This window comes from Eumetopias jubatus, unplaced genomic scaffold (assembly GCF_037043125.1).
Source record: "Eumetopias jubatus isolate StellerSeaLion01/CBP00866 unplaced genomic scaffold, mEumJub1_p1.0 scaffold_5, whole genome shotgun sequence".
Classification (NCBI taxonomy): Eukaryota; Metazoa; Chordata; class Mammalia; order Carnivora; family Otariidae; genus Eumetopias; species Eumetopias jubatus.
The window spans coordinates 23141283-23168503 of record NW_028274811.1 but is presented as its reverse complement, the minus strand read 5'-3'; the positions used below and the strand labels follow the sequence as shown (position 1 = coordinate 23168503).

Below are 27221 nucleotides of genomic sequence, written 5' to 3'. Positions count from 1 at the left end.
GTCTGTTTCCTCACCCTTCAAATCTTGAATCTATACTGATTTGTGACTTGCTTTGATCAACAAAATGCAGGTGATCAGTGTGATTTCTGAGGTCAAGCCTTAAGAGCTACGCAGTTTCTACATTCACACTCTTGGAAGGCTCCTATCACCATTTAAGGAGGCAGGAGTAGACCATCAAAGGATAAGCGACCACATGAAGAAGGAAGCCCAATCAACAGCCGGCTCCAACCATGTGACCTAATGTCCAAGGCACTGCTCTTTTCACTTCAGGAATAGACTGAGTATGTCACGAAACTGTGTCCTTTTAATAAAAATTATGTTCTAATTATAATAATAAGCCCACAATCACTCTGAATTCTACTGATAGAGCTTCAAACTTTAATGAACACAAGTTATGGTTAGTAAGCATTCGGGAAACGCATCAAGCAAAAAATGAAAACTTACCCAACTCAATACATCCACCAATTCCCAGAAGAGCTCCTGAACTATGATACAGAGGAAGAGTTATATAAATGATGTCATTAGCAGTACAACCGAAAGCCCACAAGCCAGCAGAACCCTTTAAAGCCTGCAGCTGACTGATTACAGCTGCTTTTGGTAGACCTGGAAGGAAAGAAAAGAGATATATGTAATAGAAAGCAAGTTTATGTATTACATGTGCTTTGTAGGGACCATGCAAATGTGAGCTACCGCTCTAATTAATTTCTAGAATCTTGGATCTACCCAGAAGGATCAAAACCAAGATTATATAGAGTTTGAGATACCATTAGCTTCCAAGAGCCATATCTACTATAAGAATGACAAAAATGCCCCAAATCTGGAAATGTACACCCAAAATGAGGTAAATCACAACAGAAATCTAAATTTTCCTTAAAGTAGAAATTTTCTAGTGAAAAATTCCAAGTAAGATTCTATCTCAAGAACCAGCAATTTTGTCATGTTTCATACGTCCTGGTATAAGATCATTATAGAATATCAGATTCCATACTACATGATGCTGAAATAGTTCTATACATTCATGATTCAAACGTAAATCATTTGCTTTTTTCTTTCTAGTCTTCTTCTGTGTCCTAAGGGTTTCTTATAAAAATTTCTAGTTATAATTAATGTATAAAACATTTTGCACACTGTTTTTAATTTTCCATATTGTTATAGTCTTTTGCAGTATAATGTCAGCATAATAAATTCATCCAGTTAATATATGATATAATATGAAATTGCCTTATCTGTGATTGAATATCAGCAATTTCATGTTTCAACCTACATCTCCTTGTACACACAACACACAACTGGTTTTCATAATGATAAGTATCCTCTCTTGAATTCATTTGTTAGATTAAATGGCATTTTAGTCCTATTCTGTTTGTCAGTTCAAAGAGTTCTAGTATTTCTGGAATGTCCTCATGCAGAGGGCCCCATTCCAAATCTACCTCACCAATAAAGTTTCTTTGCTTCACAACACGCAACGGTGATGAGGAGTGTCATCCATTCTTGCAGGGAGACAAGCAGAGACCAACATGAGAGAAGCCACAGGAATAAGCAAATGGCAGGATCAAAAGTGAAGACCAGCCACCATAAAGTGTGGCCTTTCTCCACCCCGCATACTGATACAGAACGTCAGTGGCTCTACAAACTTACCGCTGCACCTGATTGGACTTTATTTCCCAATTCTAGAAATTGAGACCTAAATGTGTTTCCCAAATTGAAGTACTTCCTTGTAATTTTCAGCCTGCCTTAGAGTCCTACAGCAAAATATGCTCCCACAGTGATGTCAGCTGCAAGGATGGTGAGTCATTCTTTTTTCCCTCTCCCCTCTGATATACAACTAATGGGACATGTATAACTACCTCCCCTCCAAAAGTGCGTCTGCGCAACATACAAGGACACCCCAGAGATCCGCCCATCTGTGGTCGTGAATGTGGGCGAACTGGACCCCAGAGGAGGTGGCAGAGTGAGGGAAGTGGTGCTGGAGCCATGACCTTTCTGGCAGAAGAGGTCAAGGGTGGCGGCAGTGAGTGGGGGAGTGGTGAATCTGCCTGGGCCCATAGGCTGCAGCTGGACCAAGCTGCTCTCTCTGAGAGACCACAGTGACTGAGGGGAGGGAAAGGGAAATGAAATAGGCAAACAAAGAGAGGTGAAGGAAAGTGACTCCTACTATCTACCCCAGGACTCAAGAGGACGGCCCATAGACCTTTAGGACCCCCCTCTCCCCTTGCACTTGATGATTCCCGTACCACGGCAGAGGCATGCCCAAAGCCCCAAGTGCTAAGTACACACCACCCCCCCACCTCAACCACCACTCTGCCTTTTTTTGTGTTCCCAGCTCCAGTAGAGAAACCAAGAATTGGTGCTATAGCGCCACCTTCTGGAAAACGAAAGGAAGGCTCCTAACTACCAATGTGTTCAACCGATAGTATCAAAGTAAACAAAACCTTGCCTAGGGGCGCCTGGCTGGCTTAGTTGGTGGAGCATGTGACTTAGTCTACAGGTTGTGACCAAGAGCCCCAGGTTGGGTGTAGAGATTACGTAAAAATAAAATCTTTTTAAAAAAACCCCAAAAAACCATGACGCGTGGTTTGTTCAGTTGGCTAAGCATCTGCCTTGGGCTCTGGTCATGGTCCCAGGGTCTGAGATCTAGTCCCGCATCGGGCTCCTTCCTTGGTGGGGAGCCTGCTTCTCCCTCTGCCTGCTCTTCCCCCTGCTTGTGTTCTCTCTCTCAATCTGACAAATAAATAAATAAAATCTTAAAAACAAAAACAACACTGCCTAAATAAGAAAGGTATTTGCTGCCTCAAATATGGTGGCAGAGGCACTTTTCATCAAACATCATGAAAAATCATGGTCATAGAGTATAACAGAAAATGACAATTCTCCATGAACCAAACCCAAAGATATGGGATACTGCAATCTAACTGATACAGAATTTAAAATAGTTATTATGAAGATATTCAATGAGCTACAAGAAAACTCAGCGAGACAATATGATGATCTCAGGGATACAATTCATGAACAGGAGTAATTTAACCAAAGAAGACTGAAATTGTGAAAAAGAACCAAACAAATTCTGGAACTGAAGAATTCAAGAAATGAGAAGAAAAATGCTTTAGGAAGGCAGTGGAAATAGACCTAGATCATATGGAAGAGAGAATGAGTAAGATGGAAGATAGAAATACAGAAATGATTCAGGTGTAAGAGGAGAAAAAACTAAGATTTTTAAAAAGTGAAGAAAACCTATGAGAACCATCTGATTCCTTTAGAAAAGCCAACACAAGAATAATGGGTAGCCCAGAAGGAGATGAGAGGGAGAAGGGGGCAGAGGGAATATTTAAAGAAATAATAGCTCAGAACTTCCCGTATCTCGGGAAGGAACTGGGTATACAAGTCCATGAAGCTAACAGAACACTTACTATTTCAATGCACAAAGATCTTTTCCAAGACACATTATATTAAAACTGTCACAAGTCAATGATAATGAAAGAATTTTAAAGTCAGCCTAGGAGAAAAAGACAGTAGCCGGCAATGGTACCCCCATTATGCTATCGGCAAATTTCTAGCAGAAACTCTACAGGCCAGGAGAGAATGGAATGACATATTCAAAATATTGGAAGATAAAAACTGCCAGCCATGAATAATCCACCTGGCAAAGTTATCCTTCAGATATGAAGCAGAAATAAAGGCTTTCCCAAACAAACCAAAGTTGAGGGAGTTCACCACCATGAGATCTGACTTATATAAAATGTTGAAAATTCAGAGCTCTTTGAGCTGAAACAAAGAGGCAAAAGTACACAGAACTCTGATTAAGTTGATAAAGTCAGTCAGAATTAGAATACTGTAACTCTTTTTAGAATAGTATAATAAACTCTTAACTATAACATAAAGGATAAAGGAAAATCGCATTAAAAATAACTATATCTACTACAACTTGGTAATGAAATCATAGCATACAAAGAGATAATTTGTGACATCAAAAATATAAAAGTTTGAGTAAAAAGATGGAAACTTTATAGGTGAATGAAGATAAACTGCTTTCAGCAGAAAAAAGAATTATTTTATCTATGAAATGTTTTATGTAAATGCTTGGTAACCACAAAGCAAAAATCTAGAGCAGAGACATTATACATAAAAAAGGGCAAGACTGAGCAAATCATCATGGAAAACCACCAACTTACAAAGGCAGACATAAACATAAACGGAAGGAAAAAGAAATAGAGACCCAAAATTACCAGAGGGCAAAAGATAAATGACACTAGTAAATAATCAATAATCACCCTAAATTTAAATGGTTTGTACTCACCAGTCAAAAAGCACAGAGTGGCTGCATGGATTAAAAAAAAAAAAGACCCAACTATATGCTGCTTACAGGAGAATCATTTCAGCTCTGAAGATACACATAGGTTCATAATGAAAGGATACAGGTTGATATTCCAAGCAAATGGAAATGAGAAGAAGGCAGGTGTAGCTATATTAACCTCACAAAACAGACTTCAAGCCAAATGGGTAATAAGAGAAAGGTCATTATAAAATGGTAAGGGGTCAGTATATCAAGAAAATACAATGATCGTAAATATATAATGCTCTTAACACCTGAGCACCAAAATGTATTAAGCAATTAATAACAGATCTTAAGGAAGAAATACATGACAGTATAAGAATTGTAGGGTACCTCACACTTGATCTTAACTAAAAAGCTGACAAGTGATTGTAGGAAACCTCAGTACCCCACCATCAACGATGGGTAGAGCATTGAGAAAATCAACAAGGAAACACTGGAATTGAACAACATTTTAGAAAAAATGGACCTAATAGACATGTACAGGACATTTCACCCAACAGCAGCAGAATACACATTCTTCTCAAATGCACATGGAAAAATCAGGGTAGATAAGTCATAAGTCATAAGTCATAAGTCAAAAACAAATCTTAGCAAATTTAGGAAGACTGAAATCATACCAACTATCTTCTCTGAACACAACGGTACGAAACTGGAAATCAGCAACAAGAGGAAAGTGAGATCTACAAATTGTGGAAGCTAAATAACACACTTCTAAACAACCATTTGGTCAAAGAAGAAATCAAAAGGGAAATAAAAAATTATCTCAAAACAAAAGAAACTGAAAACACAACATACCAAATATTGTGGAATAGAGCAATAGCAGCTCTGAGAGGAAAGTTTATAGCTACATATGCCTACATTAAGAAATTAGAAAGATCTCAAACAAAAAACCTAACTTCAACCTCAAGGAAATAGAAAAAGAAGAAAAAAATAAGCTCAAAGTTAGCAGAAGGAAGGAAATAATAAGGATCAGAGCAGAAATAAATGAAATACAGACCAGAAAAACAATAAAAAGGATCAACAAAACTAAAAGTTGGTTCTCTAAAAAGATAAACAAAACTGGCAGACCTTCAGCTAAACTAACTGAAGAGAGAAAACTCAAATAAATAAAATCAGAAATGAAAAAGAAGATATTATAACTGACACTATAAAAATAAAAAGGATCATGAGAGACTAAGGGGAAGAATTATGTGGCAACAAATTACACAACCTAGAAGAAATGGACGTTGGTAGAAGCACACAATGTACTAAGACTCAGGAAGAAATAGAAAATCTGAACAGACCAATAATGAGTAAAAAGATTGAATAAAAAAACAAAAAACAAAACAAAAAAATACCAACTCCCAAAACTGAAATCTCCAGGACCAGATCCTTCACTGGAGAATTCTTCAAACAACTGAAGAATTAACATCAATCTTCCTCAAGCTCTTCCAAAAAACTGACGAGGAAGAAACACTTCCAAACTCAATCTGCAATGCCAGCATTACTTTGATACTAAAACCAGATAAAAATACAAGAAGAAAATATAAACCAATATATCCCTAATGAAAATAGATGCAAAAATTCTCAATGACATATTAGCAAACCAAATTCTAGAACATATTAAAAGCATGACACACCATGACCAAGTGGGATTTATCCCTCGGATGCAAGGATGGTTCAACATATGCAAATCAATAAATGTAATACATCACATCAATAAAAGGAAAGATAAAACTCACATGATCATTTCAATAGACATAGAAAAGAAGCATCTGACTATACAACATCATCTTATGATAAAAACCTTTAACAGTGTACCGAAGGAATATACCTCAACATAATAAAGATCATATATGACAGACCCACAGTTAACATTATATTCAATGGAGAGAAATTGAAAACATTTCTTCTAAGATTAGGAACACTCTCACTACTCTTATTCAATACGTTACTGCAAGTCTTGGCTAGAGCACTTAGGCAAGACAAAGAAATAAAAGTTATCCAAACAGGAAAGAAAGAAGTAAAATTGTCATTATGCTGATGATATGATTTGATATATATAGAACATCCCAAATAATTAATCAAGACTATGGGAATTAACAGTAGCATCAAAAACAAAATACTTAGGAATAAATTTATTCAAGGAAATTAAAGACACATACAATGAAAACTACAAAACTTTGCTAAAAAGAAACTGAAGAAGACACAGAAAGACATCCGATGTTCATGTATTGGAAGAATTAGTATTATTAGAATAACCATAGCACCCAAAGCTATCTACAGATTCAATGCAATCACCATCAAAATACTAAAGGCATTCTTCACAGAAATATAAGAAACAATCCAAAAAATTTGGAACCACAAAAGACCCCAAGAGCCAAAGTAATCCTGAGGAAAAAAGAACAAAGCCAGAGGTATCAGGCTTCTGAATTTCAAAATATACCACAAAGCCATAGTAATAAAAACAGTATGATACTGGCACAAAAACAGACACTTCTACTGATAGAACAGAAAGGAGACCCCAGAATTAAACCCTGGCATATGTGGTCAACTAATATTTGACTGGGGGGCCAAGAATATCCAGTGCAGAAAAGATAATCTCTTCAACAAATGGTGCTGGGAAATGCTAGAGAAACATATACAAAACAATGAAACTGGACCTCTATCTCACACCACAAAAACATTAACTTGACAGAGATCAAAGACTTAAACTTAAGACCTAATACGATTAAACTCCTAAAAGAAAATGTGTGGAAGAAGATCATTGATATTGGTCTTGGCAATGATTTTTTAACACGATACGAAAAGCATAAATGATAAAAGAAAATTTAACAAATGGGATTACATCAAACTCAAAAGCTTCTGCACAGCAAAAGTAACAGCCAAATAAAAAGATAACCTATAGAATGGGAGAAAATTTCTGCAAACCACATATCAGATGAGAGGTTAACAAGCAAAACCTATAAATAAGTAACTCAATGACAGAAAAAAAAATCCAATTAAAAATGGGGCAGAAGAATTAAACAGACACTTCTCCAAAGTGTACATCAAAATGGTCAACAGACTAACGAAAAGATGTTCAACATCACTAACCACCAGGGAAATGCAAATTGAAACCACAGTGAGATAACACCTCACACCTATTAGAATGGCTACCATCAAGAAGACCAGAGACAAAAGGGGCTGGCAAGGATGCAGTAAAAAGAGAATTTTTATACATTGCTGGGGGGAGTGTAAATTGGTCTAACCACTGTGGAAAACAGTATGGAGGTTCTTCAAAAAATTAAAAATAGAGTTACCCTATGATCCAATTTTACTTCGGGATATATACCCAAAGGAAATGAAAATGAGATTTCAACAAGACATCTGCACTCCTATGTTTATCACAGCATTATTCACAACAGCCAAGATATGGAAACAACCCAAATGCCCATCAATGGATTAAAAAAGATGTGGTACATATACACAGTGGAATATTATTCAGCCATTCGAAAGGAAGATATCTTCTCATTTGTTTTTGTTTTTTAGATATCCTTCCATTTGTGACAACATGGATGGACCGTGAATGATGCCTGAAATGATGCTTGAGGGGCACCTGGATGGCTCAGTCGTTAAGCGTCTGCCTTTGGCTCAGGTCATGATCCTGGAGTCCTGGGATCGAGCCCCGCATCAGGCTCCCTGCTCAGCGGGAAGCCTGCTTCTCCCTCTCCCACTCCCCCTGCTTGTGTTCCCTCTCTCGCTGTGTCTCTCTCTTGTCAAATAAACAAATAAAAATCTTTAAAAAAAAAGAAAAAGAAATGATGCTTGATTTTCCAACTGAGATTTGACTCACACTGGTCTTTTTATCTCCCAACATTTATCTCACTCAGACAATGAGCTCTACCTGTTCCATACAAACTAAACTCCAATTTTGCTCTGGTTTCATCTTCTATTCAGCAGTTTGTAGTGAACAACTTATGCATCGCTCAGTCAACCGGGGTACCATCCTACTAATAGTAGGACATCATTCCTTCTCTGATTCAACATATTCACTGATAAAAGCCAAAATTTTCATGGGGTTTTCGGTCACAGCAGCACCCAGAGCTATGAACCACAGGCTTTGGTGCTTCCTAGACACTTCAATCCAGGTGAACCTCAAACCCACCTTGTTGCTGTACCTGCTGTGACATTTTCTGATAAGCTTTGTGCTGCATTTCTACTAAACTGGAAGACGATCTCATATGCAAAGTTGGCATTATCTTGCCTTTATCCTAGCTAAAATTTATTAATTTTTTTCAAAAGAAGTTTCTCTGGCTCTTCCTGACAGCGTGGCATCTCACAACATGGAAGTTTCTCGTCATCCCCATGCACAGGGAATCTGTCCAAATTTTCTCATCAAAGCCACATATAAAGATTTTGGGTGAGACTAGCTCCATCCTTGGTCTTGATAATTCAATGTCTTTCTCATCTTCATCCAGAAGATCAAGCATTTATGTGCTTTCTGCTTCCAAGAAGTTCCCAGCCATGATTCTTCAGTCACTATATTCCCTACTTCCCACACTGTTCCTGATTCCATGGAAACCCAGCTTTAAAATAATTTTTCAAATGGGGTGTGACCAAAGAAAAGGATGCTTTATCTAGTTGTTTTCCATCTGTATGCTTATTTCACTCCTTCAAAGCACTTCAGTAAACAAATTAGCCATGTTTCCCATCCTAATTTGGTTATCTTTAAGTGATAATGAACTCACTAATTTATTATAAATCATCCAAAGTACTCAGATTTTTGGGGGGGTGGTGCAGACGGAGAGGGAGAATCTTAAGCAGGCTTCACGCCAGCATGGAGCCCGACCCAGGGCTTGAGCTCATGACCCTGAGATCATGATCTGCCTGAGCCAAAATCAAGAGTTGGTTGCTTGACCAACTGAGCCACTCAGGCACCCCAACCCCTAGATTTTTTTGATAAAAGAGACAACAGAGGGGCACCTGGGTGGCTCATTTGGTTAAGCGACTGCCTTCGGCTCAGGTCGTGATCTCAGAGTCCTGGGATCGAGCCCCGCATTGGGCTCCCTGCTCGGCACGAAGCCTGCTTCTCCCTCTCCCACTCCCCCTGCTTGTGTTCCTGCTCTCGCTGTGTCTCTCTCTGTCAAATAAATAAAATCTTAAAAAAAAAAAAAGAGACAACAGATATGAGATTGTCCAAGAAATGAAAGTGATCAAAGGTTGATGGAGGTTAAAGTTTGAAAGAAGGAATAAAGAAAAAGGCGAATAAAGTTTGTTAAAAGTACATTTTAGCATCCCCCTTTAAAGAGTTAGAAAGCACATTAACATTTTAAAGCTCTTGCAGAGCCCAGCAGTATGGAAACTTTGGTATTTTTTGTTAATGGTGTTTCTCAAACTTCCATGGTCATAAAGCCTCTTTTTTATACACACACCCAATGTGGGGCTTTAACTCACAACACTGAGATCAAGATGTGATATCAAGAGTCGGATGCTCCACTGACTAAGCGACCCAGGCATCCCACCCCTTTTTAATTTTTATTTCATCTCTGTAAAGATGAGAAGGAACATGTCATAGAAACACACTTTGAGAAATGCTCCGAAGTCTTCGGCTCTTCTAACCTTCTATGAATCCCTGGCATTGGAACTCCTCACAGTTCCAGGAGGAGGTCCAGGCATAAAGGTGGGAGGGAGGCTGTGCCCAGTGAGTTGGGGATTAGAAGGGCGAAGGAGGGAGAGATGATGTAAGAGAAATCCAATCCAGAGGCAGGAATAAATAATTTGGGGAATTCTGAGGTAGTTTTGGAAAAATGAAAAATTCTGTAAGATTAAGAAAAAGGAGAGACGAAGGAAAGAGAAATATTGAGATGATGATGGTACCTGGCTTCCAGGCAAAGCTCAGCGGGCAGTGACCTGGTTTTCCTCCTCCCTCTCCTTCTAGGAATAGGGGAACCCATGGCTGTTATGTCCAGGCTTAAACAGCTTTCCTAGAGATTCTTGAGGCTACTTAGCCAACGCCAGTGAGTAACAACAGAATTAGAAGTTGGCAGATAGACACATACACAGACCCTCAAGGCAACAAGAATGGATTTATAGATGAAATCAACAAGATTCTAGAAAAGCAGATGGATGGCCATGGTAACTGACACAGTGGACCCAAGAGGCTGATACCTGAGACGAGACTTGAAGAAAGATGATTTGCCCCCACAGAATCCCCAAAAGGCTTAGAAATTTGATGAGCAGGTGCCCTATAGAATGGAAGATAAATATGGAACTATAAACAAGGAGCTTTATGGAAGTTCTATTTAAGAAACGATGAGGTCAAGGTCATAGAAAAGGGAATCTATATAACGCTCACCCCTTGTTATTCAAGATATCACATAACTTCCTAGGTCAAAGAGACAGGAATGCCATCAAAACTGATCTCAACCTTTTTCTTACTCAGAGACACTGCATTTTTTCAGATGTGGGAATATAACATTTTGGTGACCTTGGGCAAACAGGGCTTGGCAGTAGTAAGAATGGCTAGGAAATGTTCCTATTTAGCCCAAGGGCTTCATTACAGCCAGCGGAAAGGGCTCACGCGCAGACTTTCCATCCATCGCTCACTTTTTCAAAGCCTCACTTTTTACATCATGTCCTAACATGCACAAACACTTTCTTCATTATCAACATCAGAAGGCTTTGCTGTATGAGAATCAAGTGACTTTTCTAACATTAAATGGCATACTAATAGAAACGATCATATTTATTACCATTACAATCAATTCAGCTCAAGGTTTTGAGTTGCAAAACACCAGTTCCTATTAGAGAGAGATGCTTTTCATCAAAAAATGTCAATAAAATCTTTAATGAGGCTGCATGCATCATGGTTTGCTACACTCTTTGATAGTGTTATCTTCATAAATCATGACATCTACTGTATGACCAATTCTGTACATGGTTCTGCTCTCATCTCCATAAGAGGACCCCAGGTTGCTTAGGATTTAAGCTAAAAGAAGATGACATTTGTATCACGTTCCTTTTTTTTGGATGGCCTGTACTTTTTTTTTTCTTTCTTTCCTTTTTTTAAAATTATTATGCTCACTTTCCCTGTGTAAGATCATTCACAAACTAATTTTGGAAGAATGTCAATACATGCTTTTGGTATTTGTTCTAAAATTCAGAAAATAAAACAAATTATAGCCAGATGGCTTCCACCATACTGGCAGAAGTTATGAAATTTATTCTCTGGAAATGATGAGCCTCCAGAAACACGAGGAAGAAGAAATGTTGAGCAAACAGGGGGAATGAGAGAAAGTTTGCTTATTCCTCTAGCTCCCTTCTACATTTTATTCATTTTACCCTTCGAGGTGCTTATCTGAGGAATCTGAATCATCTACCAGTCAAAACTGAAAGACGCTGACAGTCATGAATCCCCCAACAAAATGTCCTGCGTGATGAAATCAATCAGTCCACAAATTCCACTCAGCTTCGAGCCAGGATCTGTTTTGGGGGTTTCTGTGTATGTTTTGGTGTCTGCACTTTAAATACGAACTGACAGCCAAAGGTCACCAGCTATTTAAGGAAAACCTCCAGGACAAAGGATAGAGACCAAAATAAACCAAAAGATAAGAGGGTGCTGGCAAAAAGAGAGACAAGGTGGAGAGGAGACATGTTCAAAAAATTATCACTACTACTCTGAGAGATACAAGATAATAAATAATCAATAATACAAAAATAGCCTGCTACAAAAAAAAAAAAAGGCATCTTCAGAGAACAGAGGTTTAGAAGATAAATCTCTCAAAAAGTGGATGAAAAATAAGAGAAAGAAAATGGGATAGAAAAGACCGGAAAATTAATAACTCAGTCCAGGAGGGCCAATCTTTAAAAAGTTTGAGTTTCAAAGACAAAAGAATGAACAAACAAACAAATACAATAGGAGGGAATGGGTAGAAAGAATAGCAATAAAAAAGGAAAAAGAAGGGGATGTAGAACTTTTTTCCTTTAATTTCCAAGTACCTAGAATTGCAAGATATGAGTTTCCAGACTGAAAAGGCCTACAAATTTACCAGCAAAATGGATATATAAAAGTCCCAGTACAAGTCATCACCAGGTTAGAGCTACTGAAGACTCCCAGAAGATAATAAAAATCCCCAAAAAGAAAGAGAAAAACAACACCAGCTTGCATGTCAAGGCTAAGAAATCAGAAAGGAAAGGACATCTCATCATGGGTACTGGAAGTCAGAAGACGGTGCAATGTCCTCAAACCCCGGGATAAAAATTGTGTCTAACCTAGAATGCTACACAAACAAGGATAAGGGTATTTCCGGACGTGAGGACTTAGAGAATTCACCTCCTAAATACACTTTTTTTTTTTTAAGATTTATTTATTTTTAAAGAAACAGAGAGAGAAAGAGTGAGAGAGCGAGAGAGAGAGAGGGCGAGTGCACACAAGCATGGGAAGGGGCAGAGGGAGAGAGAGAGAGAGAATCTCCACCAGACTCCCCCCTAAGCACGGAACCTGCCATGGGGTTTTATCTCATGACCTTGAGATCATGACCTGAGCCAAAATCGAGAGTCTGATGCTCAACTGACTGAGCCACCCAAGAGCTCCCCTCCTAAATACTCTTTAGCAGATAGCTAGCTACTACTGAAAGCAGTGCAGTGATAAAATGAAAACTGAACTGAGGAAACTAATTTAGGATCTAGGAATTATGGGATCAGAAAAAGGAAAAAGAACTGAAGGGAATTCCCAGGACAATGGTGAAAAACAAACCCAGGACAGCCAGAGAGCGAGGGGTTGACAGTGAAATCATGGGGAGGCTCCGGGAAAAAGGTGGCCAAGAACAAGGCTTGACAACAACATACAATCTTACCAATATCAAAGGTGAGTTAACTTTTTGACAAAGGGGCGAGTATGCACCAGCAATAGGCATATAGAAAACTAAGCAAGCAAGCAAACAAATGAAAACAGTGGTTAATTCCAGGTTAAGGGGAATTTTACATGGAAGGCAGCAATAGTGTTTACTAAGTTGTGATAACTGATACCAATCCAGTCAAATTTCAAGATGACACAATACTAGTGTGACGGGGAAAGAAAGTGTCTGCACCAGAGAGAAAGAAATGAATGGAGAGAGAGAGTGGTTGGTGAGAGAAGACAAATCCTCATTTCCATCATGGAAAATCTGTAGATAATTTTCAGTAAGCATCTACTAAGTATCCAGTAAGATACCCATTCTATGCAGAGAAATGGAGGTGATTCCAAAAAGAAAGATCTAAAAATACTGAATGTTGTTGGTTTGGAAAAGGAGAAATGCGGAAGGGGGTTAACGGGGTACTTTTCTCTAAAATTTCTAAAACTCTTAGAATTTTTCATCTCTGTGCTATATAACTTTAACATAAATATCAAATAAAATGAAAATCAGTAGTGCTTTTGCTTCCGTCCTGTTCTATGAATGGATAGAACAATCTGGTTTCGATCTTGGAAAACAAAAGCTAGTAGCTCTGGCTTGTTCTCTCTCTCTCTTTTTTTTTTTTTTTTTTGAGAGACAGAGTATGTGCAAGCGAGCAGGAGGGGTAGAAGGAGAGGGAGAGGAAATCTTAAGCAGGTTCCATGTTCAGTGCAGAGCCTGATGAGGGGCTCAACGTCATGACCCTGAGCCAAAATCAAAAGTTGGACACTCCACTAACAGCCACCCAGGCCCCCCCTGCCTGTTCTCTTTGGGCCGAGGGTGGGGAGTGGTGAAGAATGTTTGGAAGACCAATCACTTTCTATTTTTCATAAGAAAACAGCCATATGGATAAATTGATTAAATACCTTCTGTTGAATGTTTGCAAAGCATATCATTTCTGAAATTTCATTGTCTCTTTCAAAGTCCAAAGTCAGACTGAATGTATGCTGACAACGTGAGACACATTAGCACTTTCCAGTTCATTTAACAAAGCTGTTCCAGACAACGTCACAAGTATAGCCTACTCTCCAATCTAAAAGAGATCACTGTTAGCCTCTAAATAGTAAATAAAAAGGAGACAGACACACACACACACAGAAAGAGAAGAGAAAAAGAGAAAACTAAGAAAACTTTACTTATGCAATAGGAGTTTGCTTACAATACCACCTGTGCATAGGAAATTAGTTAACAGATTATTTTTCATTTCTCTAATTCAAACCCCCAGTCATCTTCACACTAATGACAAAAGCTTATTTAGCCTACCATAAATGCCATTCACCTTTTCCTAAGAGTCAATCAGGTTTAACGTTTCTTCTGAATTCTTAGGCAGTTTAATTATTCTTTTTATTTTGGGGTGTTACGATTTTTTTACCTACAAAAAGGGAGGGGGGATGTTTAGTTACTTGATTCTATTTTGTATCTTCTCCCAATCCCCCACTGCTTTCAAGACTTCCTGTTTGTCACACATTCCAATCTCCCTAAGAAAAAGCCAGAGAGCCTACTACCTGTGCTTAAACTGCAGCTACAGCTGGATTGTGTTTAGGATTTAAGAGGGTACACAAGAACACAGAAGACTGTCTTAAAGTAGACCAATGGATTTTTTGATCCAGGAAGATAATTAGAAGCTACCTAAACTAATCTCTTCATTTTATATATCAGGAATCTTAAGGAACTGGGAAGCCAGCAGCTATCTTGCCAAAGAAGTTGGCCAAATTTCACACTCTGAGCAACTGCGCCGGATCAAGGTCTGCATTCATTCCAAGGTCTTCAACGACACTTGAAGAAAATCTTTCTAAATGAGACAATGGCCAAGGGAACATGGGAACTTGCCAAGTTGCAGTGAGAGCAAAGTCATCCAAGTTTGAGAGTTCTAAGATCTAAGAACCTTGGCACTTCTTGGATGCGTGCTTGCTCAGATGTTTGGTGAGACCCATGGTGACAGTTGTTGCTTGGAAATATGCTGCGTTCTTTTTAATTCTCGACAAGAAATGGATCCTACCTGTTGTTCCAGAGGTAAAAATATAAAGATGAGGAGACTTGAGGCTTGAAGCCACATGGAGGCTGCGAGGCACGGGCTTGTCAGACGCAGTGCCCAGTTTTTCTTTGAGTGAGGTTACGCCTTGTGGAACAGAATCGTTCATCCCCCAAACAGTGATACCTTCTGGGAGGCTCGGAAGGATTTCTTCTACAGTTCCAAGCAGATCTAAAAACCAGAGATTTAGGAAGAGATAAATAAAACAGGAATCTCAAACCATTAACTTGTGTTTTCTTGTCTCTGTTGGAACAGGGATAAAATGTCAATACGACGCTGACTTCCTCTTCATTGGGATGATTAATATCATAGCCATTTTACCATTCCGATTCAATGGGACCAACTGGAAGGGAAATCTGGTTACCACCTGATTTAATAAATGCAAATAGGCTGATTCAAATTGAATTCTGGAGACACCGTGATTCCGATTATGGCTTTTTTTCCCTTCAATGTTTTAATGAAATTCTATTTTTATATTCTACTTTAAATCTGCGTTCAGGACACCACAGTAAACATTTCTGTTGAAATATACCTTGGTAGCTCATTATTCCACAAAGCCATCTGTGTGTCACTGTTTAATTCTACTATAATGCAATACGTTCGGGAAACTCTCCTGACCCCTCCAGAGTCATGAGATCATTATGGTTTAGAGACCGTTTCAGAGCCAAAAGTCAAGTGAGGAAATTAAGAGATGCCCTTTTCTCTGGATCAGGATAACCAAAGGTGAAAGTCTTTGAAAGCTAGAGGAGGAAATGAATGCCTTCCACAACAGGCAGTAAGGTCCCAGGGCCCAGCCAAGTGCAACAACGGCAGATGAGAGCAGGCTGAAGAGAGCACAACCTCCAACGGCAGCAGTGGGACCCAAGGCCCACCTAGAACCAATGCCAAGCAAAAAGGAAAGCAAGAAGTAGAAAAGTCTGAAACACTGGTGTCTTCAAGCCTGAAGAACTTGAGGTAGTCTCACAAGACCAAGGGTCTGGGTTGCAATTCAGGTTTCAGAAAGGAAAAAAGGAAACAACTCCCAGGAAGCCTCTACTGTACAGAAAACAAAAGAACACCTGGAGAGGAGAGGCTACGTTGCATTAATTTGGGAGACTACACCCAACCTTCTTAATTTGGTCATTAATGTAGAAGAAAACGCCATTTGCTCAGGAGGAGCTGGGGTAAAGAAGAAGAGAGGCAGAAGGTGGGCGTGAGTCCCCAAGGAGGAAATATTTATTAAGGTATCCGGCACTCTGTAGGAAATAAAGGAAGCAGAGCATCAACATTCCCAGAGAGTCTTTTGTATGAGCCAGTGAGGCCTCATATTTTTTTCTAGAGTAGAGACACAGTTATTTATAGTCTTTAAATACCTTTAAAATTTAACACTTCTCTACTTTAATATGGATCTCTAACACGGAAGTTTGACACTTATATTCCACAAAGGTGCTCCAATTTTACTTTGGTATTCCTATAAAACGTCATACTTGTTTAAGATATAAGGGATTTCTGAGTGCTACATTATTTATCTTAAACTCTACCTTAACATCCTTAGAGATATTAAGCAGTAATATCCCACTGGCCTTTGGGGTTAATGCGAGGCATGCCAAAGGGTACCAGCAACTGCCAGAACCAGGAAGAGACAAAGGAAGACTTTTTCCTAAAACCTTTAGAGGGAGCATGGCCCAGCAGACACTTTTATTTTGGACTTCCAGCCCCCAGAACGGCGAGGGAATAAATTTCTTTTGTTTTAGGCAACCCAGTTTGTGAGAGTTTATTATAGCAGCCCTGGAAAATGAATACACCAAGTCACAAGTCGGTGGACAGAATTGTTATTCTAACCTGTGGCTAATTATCCCTAAAATCTATACATTACCTCATAAACGAAATCAATTATAAAAAATAATGTTATTAAATGTAAAATATACCCTGGTAAAAAGCTCAAGTACATGTAAATATGAACCGTCCCATCCAAACAATTATATTTTTTTCTAAATTTTTTAACACAACTTCAAAAATAATTACAAGATATATTCTGCTTTGAAGCTGAACTCGGTGTTCTGCATTAAACATTTTTTTTGGAAATGGAAATCAGTATCTGGTAACCTCAAAAAGCCATCTGTCAGCCACTAGTTAGTCTACTATAATATAATACATTTGAGAAAAACTCATGATTTAGTTCCTCAAAGTCTATAATCCAGATTGATCACAAAGAAACAGCAAGAGAAACATGTCAAATTAGACCAAGTAGTTCACAAATAAAACCTGTAATACAACTAAGGAAACCCACAAAATGATAAGGAGTTCATATGTAGGGGGTAGGGAGGCCGACTGGGACTTGAACTTTTTTGAATTAATTTTTATTTCTGTCACAAATCCACATAAAATAAACTGTAAGAGTCCAGAGTTCCACTGAGCGCACATGGGATGCTGCTAGCTACGGATTGCTTCGGTAAGAAGTGAAAAATCACAGGGAACGCTGGGGGAAGAATAAGCCACAAATAAATGAAAAAAAAAAAAAAACCAGGACAAACAAATGATCGAGACTTTCTATTTTCTTTTAATTTCATGGTGTTGTTTTTGAGAGAGAGAGTGGGGGGAGGGAAAGGTGCAGGGGGAGGGGCAGAGGGAGAGGGAGAGAGAATCTTAAGCAGGCTCCATGCCCAGCTCAGAGCCCAATGCAGGACCCAACCTCACAACTCTGAGATCAGGACCTGAGCTGAAATCAAAAGTCAGACGCTTAACCCACTGAGCCACCCAGGTGCCCCAATCTTGTTCTAATGACTCTTTCTGGCAATGTGAATGTATAAGTACGAATCTCTGAGTTGACTCATTTCATTATCTTAATTTCAAATCTCTCATCTGGAATTGTAAATTAACAGCATAAACTTATAAAATGTTTGTAATGATATGTCAGTCTACGTAGGCAAAGTAAGTGCAAAGAAAGTTACAGTATGATTAATTGTGGCTCCCTATCTTTTTTGGAATTGTAGAGTCTAAAGAAACACTCAACGTCTACAAAGAGTGATGAGTTTTAGAAGAAAAAGGAAGTGAGCAGATTCCTAAGAATTAGAGGAAATAAAATTTAGTTTCCTTCAAAAGTTAAAATTAAATTGACTTAGCTAAGACATTCAGAATTCTACAGAATTTTATAAATTACTTCTTCAACAGTCATAGGTAATGTGGTTGAGGATAATGAAAATTGAAATAAAAATCTGAAAAGTCTTGTAGAGGATAAAAAATGATGATTTATTCATCACTGTCAGTATTCCTTAACAAAATGAAAAGGTTCAGTGTCATTTTGAAAGTAAACTCTGAATAGTAGGTCCTGACACAAAACAGCACATTTTTATATACCTCAAGGACACCTGGCTATGTTTCATGAAGATTTACTCTTCAGTGAAGGGTACTACCATCGACACCTGTTGAACTATAAGACCTCAAATGAATGATATGTGTCCTAGTACATATCCCTGCTCACTGCCCCTGGCGCACACACACTGCGGGTGCTGGATAGAGATCTGGGTATGGAATTGAGTTCTGCCCATGGGATCCCCTGGAGATGCAGGTCTTGACAGAAAACTGCTATAAGAAAATGCGACACCTGAATATTTTATGACCTTGAACAAAGTCTGCCTCACGGGGCAAGGCTGTATAATGCAGAAGGCTTTCACAGCAATAGGGTCCTTTTAAGAAACATGTACTATTTCTCAAATATGCAAGGCACTTCATTAAGTAGTGCTGCAAACATTAAAATGGGTAAATTAAAGGGCTGCCTGGGTGGCCCAGTCAGTTAAACATCTGACTTCAGCTCAGGTCATCATCTCGGGGTCCTGGGATGGAGCCCTGGAATCAAGCCTCAAGTTGGGAGTTGGGCTCCCTGCTGTGCAGGGAGTCTGCTTCTCCCTCCCCCATCCCCTCTGCCCCTCCCCCGCTTTCTCTCTCTCAAATAGATAAATGAAATCTTTAGAAAAACAGGTAAATTATGATCTCTGCTTATGATCCTTCAGCACTTTTTGTACCAATTAATTTGTTTCTACATCATCTTGTCTCTTATTCACATTACTGACACTATAAATGCAATGAGTAAAATTTAACATATCCCTCTACTATGCCATTAGTATGAATTATGTGACTCATCCTGCATTAAAAACTCTTAAAGTTATCTTATTTTACATAAAACAAGCTAATGCTTTCAAAGGAATAGCTTGTAGTTCTTAATACACTGGCAAACACTGAAACTTTTAGGCATGAAGACAACTTATATGGAATTCCGGGACAAATGGTTACCTTGAGCTTTCCACATTCCAAAGCAATATTCACATAGAATCCAAAGTGAAATTATAGATCTCACTTCATGCTCATAAATACCCTCCTCCTACTTAGAGCCACTCAACAGGTTTTCCATAGAAAGCATGGGCAGGCTCTGGTTTCTAACAAAACTGATGCTTAAGTAAGCAATATCCTAAGGCAATTCATATCAGGCCAGAAACTCATCTCACCATGAATAAGTGCCAGCTAGTCTAACAAATATTAGTTTATTAATAGTCATAATAATCCTAGGAAGTGCACAGAAGCACAAGTCTTTTCGATTGTGATAACATATTCTTCCCTGAAATGATTTTATTAGCTGCCCTGAATATATGCAAACAAGTTTGTAAGTGGGCTTATGTGTCTTCACACTCAGCTGTCCCCACATGTTTTGAGGGACAGAGAGCATATTTATTAAGGGTAAAATTGTTCAAGAAAGTAAATAGTAGAACACTTCATTTGATTTTATTTCCAGCACATCTCCCATTGCCAATGAATAATTATTACCCAAATGGGACCACAACGCCATGATGTATTTGCCTTGCTATTTTTCAATGACAAAGTAGTAAAAACTAGTAAATGCACAGAAAAGCTCTCTAGACACAGACGAATCAGTAAGTAAACTATAAATTGGTAAAAAGGCAATTCCAAGGTAGTATATCTACAAGATTCATACGCCATCAGAGTTATTTTCCACATTCCTTTCTGGTTATAAGTGGAAGAATCCTCCTTTTCTCGGCCAGAGAAGAGCTAACCATCTGGCTCCTAACTTGTCTGACACCATTCCAGCTCTAGCTCCTGAGAGTTGGGAAGTAGATATGGCCACACTGCTACGGGGGAGGACAGAACAGCTGCTTAAAACCAGTTCGCTTGGGTCCCGGGCCATGTGCCTGGATCTGCTTCCTGATGGCCATCTGCCCATAGCAAAGGCAGACACTTTTACTTCGCATATATGTCTCTGCCTCTATGCAATTAAAAATAATTATGGCAACCATTTATTGAATATATACTATGGTCCAGGCACTCTGTCGTGTTCTTTACATTTAATTTGCCCAAGACCCACTGATACTCATCGATCATCTGCTATGTGTTAGCAGTCAGTTAATGGCAGAGTTAGGGTTTAAGCCCATGCTTGCCTGACTCCAAGATGTGTATTTCTCCCACTTAACCCTGCCACATCTCTGAGTAGGCACAATCTCCTTTTAAATAGTTTTTGCTCCTGCCAGCATTCAAACATCATTCCCTTACAGTGAACACATGTTCAGCAGATAATGTAAATAAGAACCCCACTCAGTGTCCCCATGATCAGAAAAGAAAAAAACCACAAGTGCATCAGTGCTTAGAACACTGTCTTTTCCAGCTAGGGAGTCATGAAGCCACTTAACCTTCCTATTGAAATGCGCAATTTTCTTTTGGAATGGAGGTCATCTTTGACTGAGCTGAGTCTAAAATGGAAAATAAAAACGCAAAACAGCCATTCATTCTACTAAATATAAGTAAAAATACAAAAATGTCCTAAGAATGAAAATAGATGTGAGGTTATCACAATACCTGGGTTAAATAATAAAAGTTTACATGAGCCATGTTTCTTATCTATCCGAATACATATTCCTTTCTATAAAACTTAAAGGTTCTTTATTCTTCCTCTAACCCTTCCTCTTGGTCTTTAAAAAGCAGATGCATTTATGGCTGAAAGTCATTTGGAGAATTACAATGGCACATTTGCCCTGCACAGTCTGAATGCAACAGTTCAGGAAAACTAACAGGGCAAATCTGCATGCATTACTGTAAATTATTAGAGCCGTTTCTTATGAACAGGAACACAAAACCCTTCCAAACATGTTGATACCATTGAATCCAAAGTAAGAGTTCAGGGTAATATTGATATATATATTTTTAGTTATCCACTTAGAATAATTTTTGTATATTAAGAAAGGAGAAAGTACAAAATACATACATGCAAATGAATTAGAAACTCTGGGGATGCTTAGTGTATCTAAAGCACTTCGTACTTTTGGGGAGTTATGATTCTAACAATTAGCAACATTAATATAAAATAACACAACAAAGAAATTCCACTGATGCATCTACTATCAAAATCAGTTACCAAATGGACAGCAGAGGGACAATTTATTAGCAAAAATATGCAAGTAAATTAGAAGTTACGGAGTGTCCATATCTACCTCGTACTTTTTCATGAGGTCATTCATTCATACTGGCAATAAATATTTGTTGAGCATCTCCTTTGTGTTAAGTTCTGAGAATTTAGCAGTGAACAAAATAAACTGCCTTCACTCAAAGAGCTTACATCCTTGTTCTGAGCCTAGTCCTGAGTCTGCACAAATAATGACTAGAACTTGACCATTCTGCTGGGTCGCTGTGAATAGTCATACCACACCCGAGGCAGGAGGGGTTACTGAAAGGAAGTAGGGGGATAGATGGGAGGTGAGAGATAGGGAAGGAAAGGGGGTGGGGAGCAGGAAGGGATGGGGAAAGGAAAGGAAAAGATGGTGATGGGGCAAAGAACAGGAGCAGAAAGACAAAGACAAAGGTGTACCCAGCAGGCTTTCACATCAGAACATCCCGGCTCCAAACTGTACATTGCTTCTTCTACATGGGTGAGCTTGAGGAGATGGCTCACCTGCTCTAAACCATGTTTTCCCTCCCTTTAAAACAAGGCTATGGCTGTGGTGAGAGTCACATAAGACTATATATATATATATGTATATATATATGTATATAAACAATTTGTAATTCATAAAGTACTTTAGACATGGAAGAGGTTATTATTATTTATTATTAAGATTATTATTATTGTTGCTAAGTAGATCAAAGAATATAATTACATGGACTTTTTAAAGTGATATACAAGCATCCCAACATTTTCCTGTTTATTCTAAGTAAAGAGAAAAGCATATAGAGGTAGATGATAATCTTGGCCACAGGCACTATTAGTAATAACTGAAGTTGAAATAGTGGGAGGAAAGGACGAGGTTTAACCTAAGACTATTTAATTTTCAATAAGCACTGAAATTTCCAGGGAAATCTGAAATGCCATTTAATACATCTTCAAAACCACATTATACAGATAGGAAACTTCCTGGCAAGTATTTTTGAATCTTCAGACTGTGAGAGAAAGGAGTAAGAGTTTTAAAAACATTTAATTTTGGGGGCACCTGGGTGGCTCAGTCGGTTAAGCGGCTGCCTTCGGCTCGGGTCATGATCCCAGGGTCCTGGGATTGAGCCCTGCCTCGGGCTCCCTGCTCAGCGGGACGCCTGCTTCTCCCTCTCCCACTCCCCCTGCTTGTGTTCCCTCTCTCGCTGTGTCTCTCTCTGTCAAATAAATAAATAAAATCTTTAAAAAAAACATTTAATTTTTTTCTAGTTATCTGTATATGAAAAACCTGGTATCTTAATATTAGCAACCTTTATTTTAGTATTTTTTACATAACTGGAATGCACATTTTTTCATAGTTATATCTAAAGGGGACTGACCAGCCTCAGAAACAGTTGGGCTATATAGTACAACACAGTCTTGTATCAGAGATGAGCCTTTGAATCTTTGCTCTGCAAACTAAGTTGTTCTCAGTGAACGTCTTTCCCTCTGCTGCCAATACATAGCTCTGTACCTGCCTCTCGGAATCGCTGAGAGTATCTTTTACATAATCAGCCTTGAGTAACGGGCAACTGTTAATATTTTTGTTAATGACACTAACAATTTGCCTGGGAGATTAGTTGACATCTTTTCCTTTGACTTATTCCTGAAGACAGAATTATAAGACATTATTTGGGGACTCCCGGGTGGCTTAGCTTAAAATCCACTTGATTTCAGCTCAGCTCATGATCTCAGGGTCCTGACATGGAGCCCGGCTTCGGGTCCCATGCTCAGCAGGGAGTCTGCTTGAGATTCTCTCTCTCTCTGCCACTCCCCCTGCTCACTCTTTCCCTCTCTCTAAATAAATAAATAAATAAAATCTTAAAAAAAAAAAGGCATTATCCGGCCTGCCTATAAATCTGTTTGAAATCGGTTCTATATAACTTCTGGAAAAAAAAAACGTTGTTAAAACATACCAAAGTAAGGTGCTTGAGGTCCTGTACCAAACTACTTACCAGCCTTTCTTATAGCTAACACCAAATTAGATTGTAGCAGGAAAATCCAAGCAAGTTTCCTTATTAAAAGCCTCAGATGACTTTATAATAATAATAATAGCAATTATTTCAATTCACTACAGCTCCAGTTAGTACATACCAGGCACTCAGCTAGTCACTTTACAAAAGCTACCTCATTTAATCTCGGAATTACATTGTGAAGTAGATTGGTTTTGTCACTATTTTACAAATAAGTAAAATAAGACCCAGGGCAACTGGTGACCTTTTCCTCAATGACAGAGCTAAGAAGTGGTAGACCATAATTGAAATCCAAATCTGTCTGGCTTATCTTCATCTAAACCCTCTGACTCATTTCTTTCTCAATACACTTTTCCTGGGGATATAATGGTTTCATGATACCTCTCCATTAGAAACATTCCATGAGACTCCAAGACCTCTAAAATTTAAAGCTCTAAAAACTGTAACTCAAGATGCCAAGAGTACAGTGTTTCAGGCTAAGGGCTTTAAGTACAGAAAAGTCCCCGTGATAAGCCACATCCTACCAAAAACCAAACAACAACAACAAAACAAAACAAAAAACAAAAAATACACAACCACCCAGGAATTACATAAAATACAATTGTCCCATCTTTGAAAAACATATGTAATTTATATATTCTAAAGATATGCTAAAAAGAACTGTTAATAAGATTTAAGGTTTGTTGCTCTACCTATCTATTACTAAGCAAACTGACTAAATGGTTTTGGCTTAAAACTCCATCATCCCAAATTGGCTTTTATATACAAAAACTCACTGTTGGTGTGAAAGTCAAAAACAAGGAAACAATGCAATTTAGTTATTGGCAAGCAAAGCAAAACTTTGGCACAAGTAGAACTGCAAAATTAATTGTTCCTAATTGGGCTACCACTCAGTCAAGAGCAAAGTTTGACTGTTCTTTGCTGAGAGGTAACCAGCCCTATACACTCTCAGAGGAATCCCTCAGGAGACTGGCTATAGGATGTTTCTCAGGTTGGCTTCAATAACATGGCCACCCAAATCTTTTTTAGGGATACCCTGGCCCTCTTAGTTTGCTCTTGTTAAAGGAATTTGTGGCTTTATTAGCACAACCAAATTTCGATTTGCTCTAGAAACTGCTATCTAAATTAGATTGAGCAATAAAATGTTAGAATATATCCAGAGATGAACGGTATTTTTTTCTGCTGCATTCACATTTATCACTTGCCCCTGTTCACCATGATGTCAAAATTCTGTATGACTCATTTATCCTACTTATTACAGTTCAGAGGAAGTTCATCACACTAGTTAACCTCTTTCCAAGACAAGGGATTGAATTTCAGTCTTGGAGGATATGACTACTGAATGAAAAAAAAAAAAAAAAGGAACAAAAAATAGACAAGAGAGACTATTCAGCTTCTCCACTCCTTTAGATTAAACAAGATAAAATCAGTGCTTGAGAGTAAACATTTTGCTACTTTCTCAGGTCACAAGTTGAGCTGGAAAGACAAGGGGAATGAGCAGAAATGAAAGTCTTGAATAACTAACTTTTGTACTATATATCACCTAACCCCTTATTGTGTGATATGCAAGTGTTATAGGATAAAGGTTACTTGTAAAGTTCTACACTTCCGAGATCACTAATGTATAAACGTAGATAATTTTTCCATAATGCTCTATAAATCTAAAAACTCTATATGAGGTTTCAGTGTGTATCACTTAGTCTAAACCACTTAAGTACTTTCACTAAGGCCCTTGCTGTGGATCCTCCTCATCCTCCACCTGCCAATCCTCGTGTTAGAAAAATATGCATAAATCCATTAGATTATACCAAATAAGTATCACTGGTCATACTTCAATTCCACTTGGTTGTGCGACCCATCTTCCTTAGGTTCTTTGTTAATTAGGTATCAACCAAAACCTTTCCCTTGGAGTTCTGTGTCAACACGTGCATCCAAAGCCCAACTCCAAGGGAGGAGGAAGAAGACTAGAACCTACTGACAGGGGAAAAAAAAAAAAAAAGATGACAGGCAGGGCTGGTTAAGAGAGAGAGTCTGCCAAGCGTCTGCCAAGAGCCCGCCCACTGGCTGGGAGATGGGAACCTAAACTTGCTGGGCAAATCCCAGCTTGCAAGCAGTGCAAAATAAAAGCAGACATGAAGATAAGAATTCATGCAATTCAGATTAAACATATTTGTTCTTCAAATGTAGTCAGCCTTGATAGTGATACTATTAGAGACAGATAGGTATTCTGCCATGAAATCAAAGATACCTTTCCTACACGTCAAATAATTTTGTCAGGTGGGACAAAATTTTAAAACATACCAAGTTCTATCTCTCTGTGTTCTTACATTCACTGAAGGAAGGCATCGATAACCGTAAACCTGCCCCCTCTCCCCAAAACAGTAAGAAGCAGAGAATTCAGAAAAGTTTTTTAAACTCGTCTTGGTATTTACTCATCTGCAATAGAGAAAGTGGTGGAAACGGAAGAGGGAGAATTAAACCACGAGTCACAGAACTGTAAAACTGTTTTGTATCCTTATTACGCACACTTCATCACACACCCAAAGTATTAATTGTGAACTGTTCTAACAAAAAAGGGCAGGGAGGAGGCGGGTGACCCTCACCCGGTACTTTACCTGCCCCTACCACGAGGGCCCTGGGCTCACAGCTGCGGATACAGTGCAGGAGGGAGTTGGAGCGAATGTTGGAATTGAGGAAGGCCACCACGCAGCCCAGCTTGGCCAAGCCGAACCACACGTGGACGAAGTCAGGCTCGTTGCTCATCAGCAGAGCCACGGTGTCCCCCCTTTCCAGCGTGGAATGGTTCAGGAAGACGTGGGCCACTCTGCTACTCTTTTTGTCCACATCCTGATAGGTGTGGATGTCTCCCTCATAGATGATGAAAGGTTTCTGGGGCTGCTTCTTGGCAAGACTCAGGAATTTATCCAGGACAGTGAACAGCTCCCCTTTCAGTACGTACGTCTCCAACCGAATTCCGTAACGTACCACCTTCAGCAGGTACCAGAAATCGTCCCAGAAGTAAGGGAACGCGAGTTTCTGCAAGAAATGCAGGAGGATTATTCCAGCCGCTAGTCCTGTTACCCATGACAGGAGCATGGGGGCCACCGGCACAGAGGCAGCTGGGATCCCAGCCCCTCTCCCCAGGTGCAGCTCTCCGCAGAGACCGCACGTCCTCGGGCTTCAGGCTGGCACCTGCAGTTCGCGCCACCGTTTCCGGGAGGGAGAGGGTAAATCTTGAGAAACAGAATCGGAAGGGTGCACAGAAGAAGTCGCTCCAACGGATGCTGTGGGGATAAGGCTTGGGTCACCTGGCGGATGAGGGGAGAGCGCGCGAAATCAACGCGGGCACTCGCAGGGTCCTCGGAATCTAGGAGCCCGGCTCAGCGCCCCTGCCTGGCAAAAGCCCCAACTGCGGCCCGCGCCCTGCGGGGTCCTCTGGCCCTCTCCAGCCCTCTCCCCGCAGCCTGGCTCAGTCCCCGGAGCCTCTGCGGCCCGCAACAAATCCCACCACCCTCAGGAGAACTACGTCCAGGGGCAGATGCTCTTC

The 27221-nt window shown here is 39.3% G+C and overlaps 1 protein-coding gene across 1 annotated transcript in view; it reads right to left on the bottom strand.

Moving 5' to 3' along the window:
- The window catches only part of SLC27A6 (solute carrier family 27 member 6), a 67381-nt gene extending 40611 nt beyond the window's left edge, over positions 1 to 26770 (bottom strand). Inside the window, exons 1-3 of the mRNA XM_028103718.1 lie at positions 26290 to 26770; positions 15224 to 15427; positions 445 to 603 (exon numbers count right to left, since the gene is read on the bottom strand). Coding sequence (XP_027959519.1) covers positions 445 to 603; positions 15224 to 15427; positions 26290 to 26770 — 844 coding nt within the window. The remainder of the gene's footprint in view (positions 1 to 444; positions 604 to 15223; positions 15428 to 26289) is intronic.
- Positions 26771 to 27221: the final 451 nt, after the last annotated feature.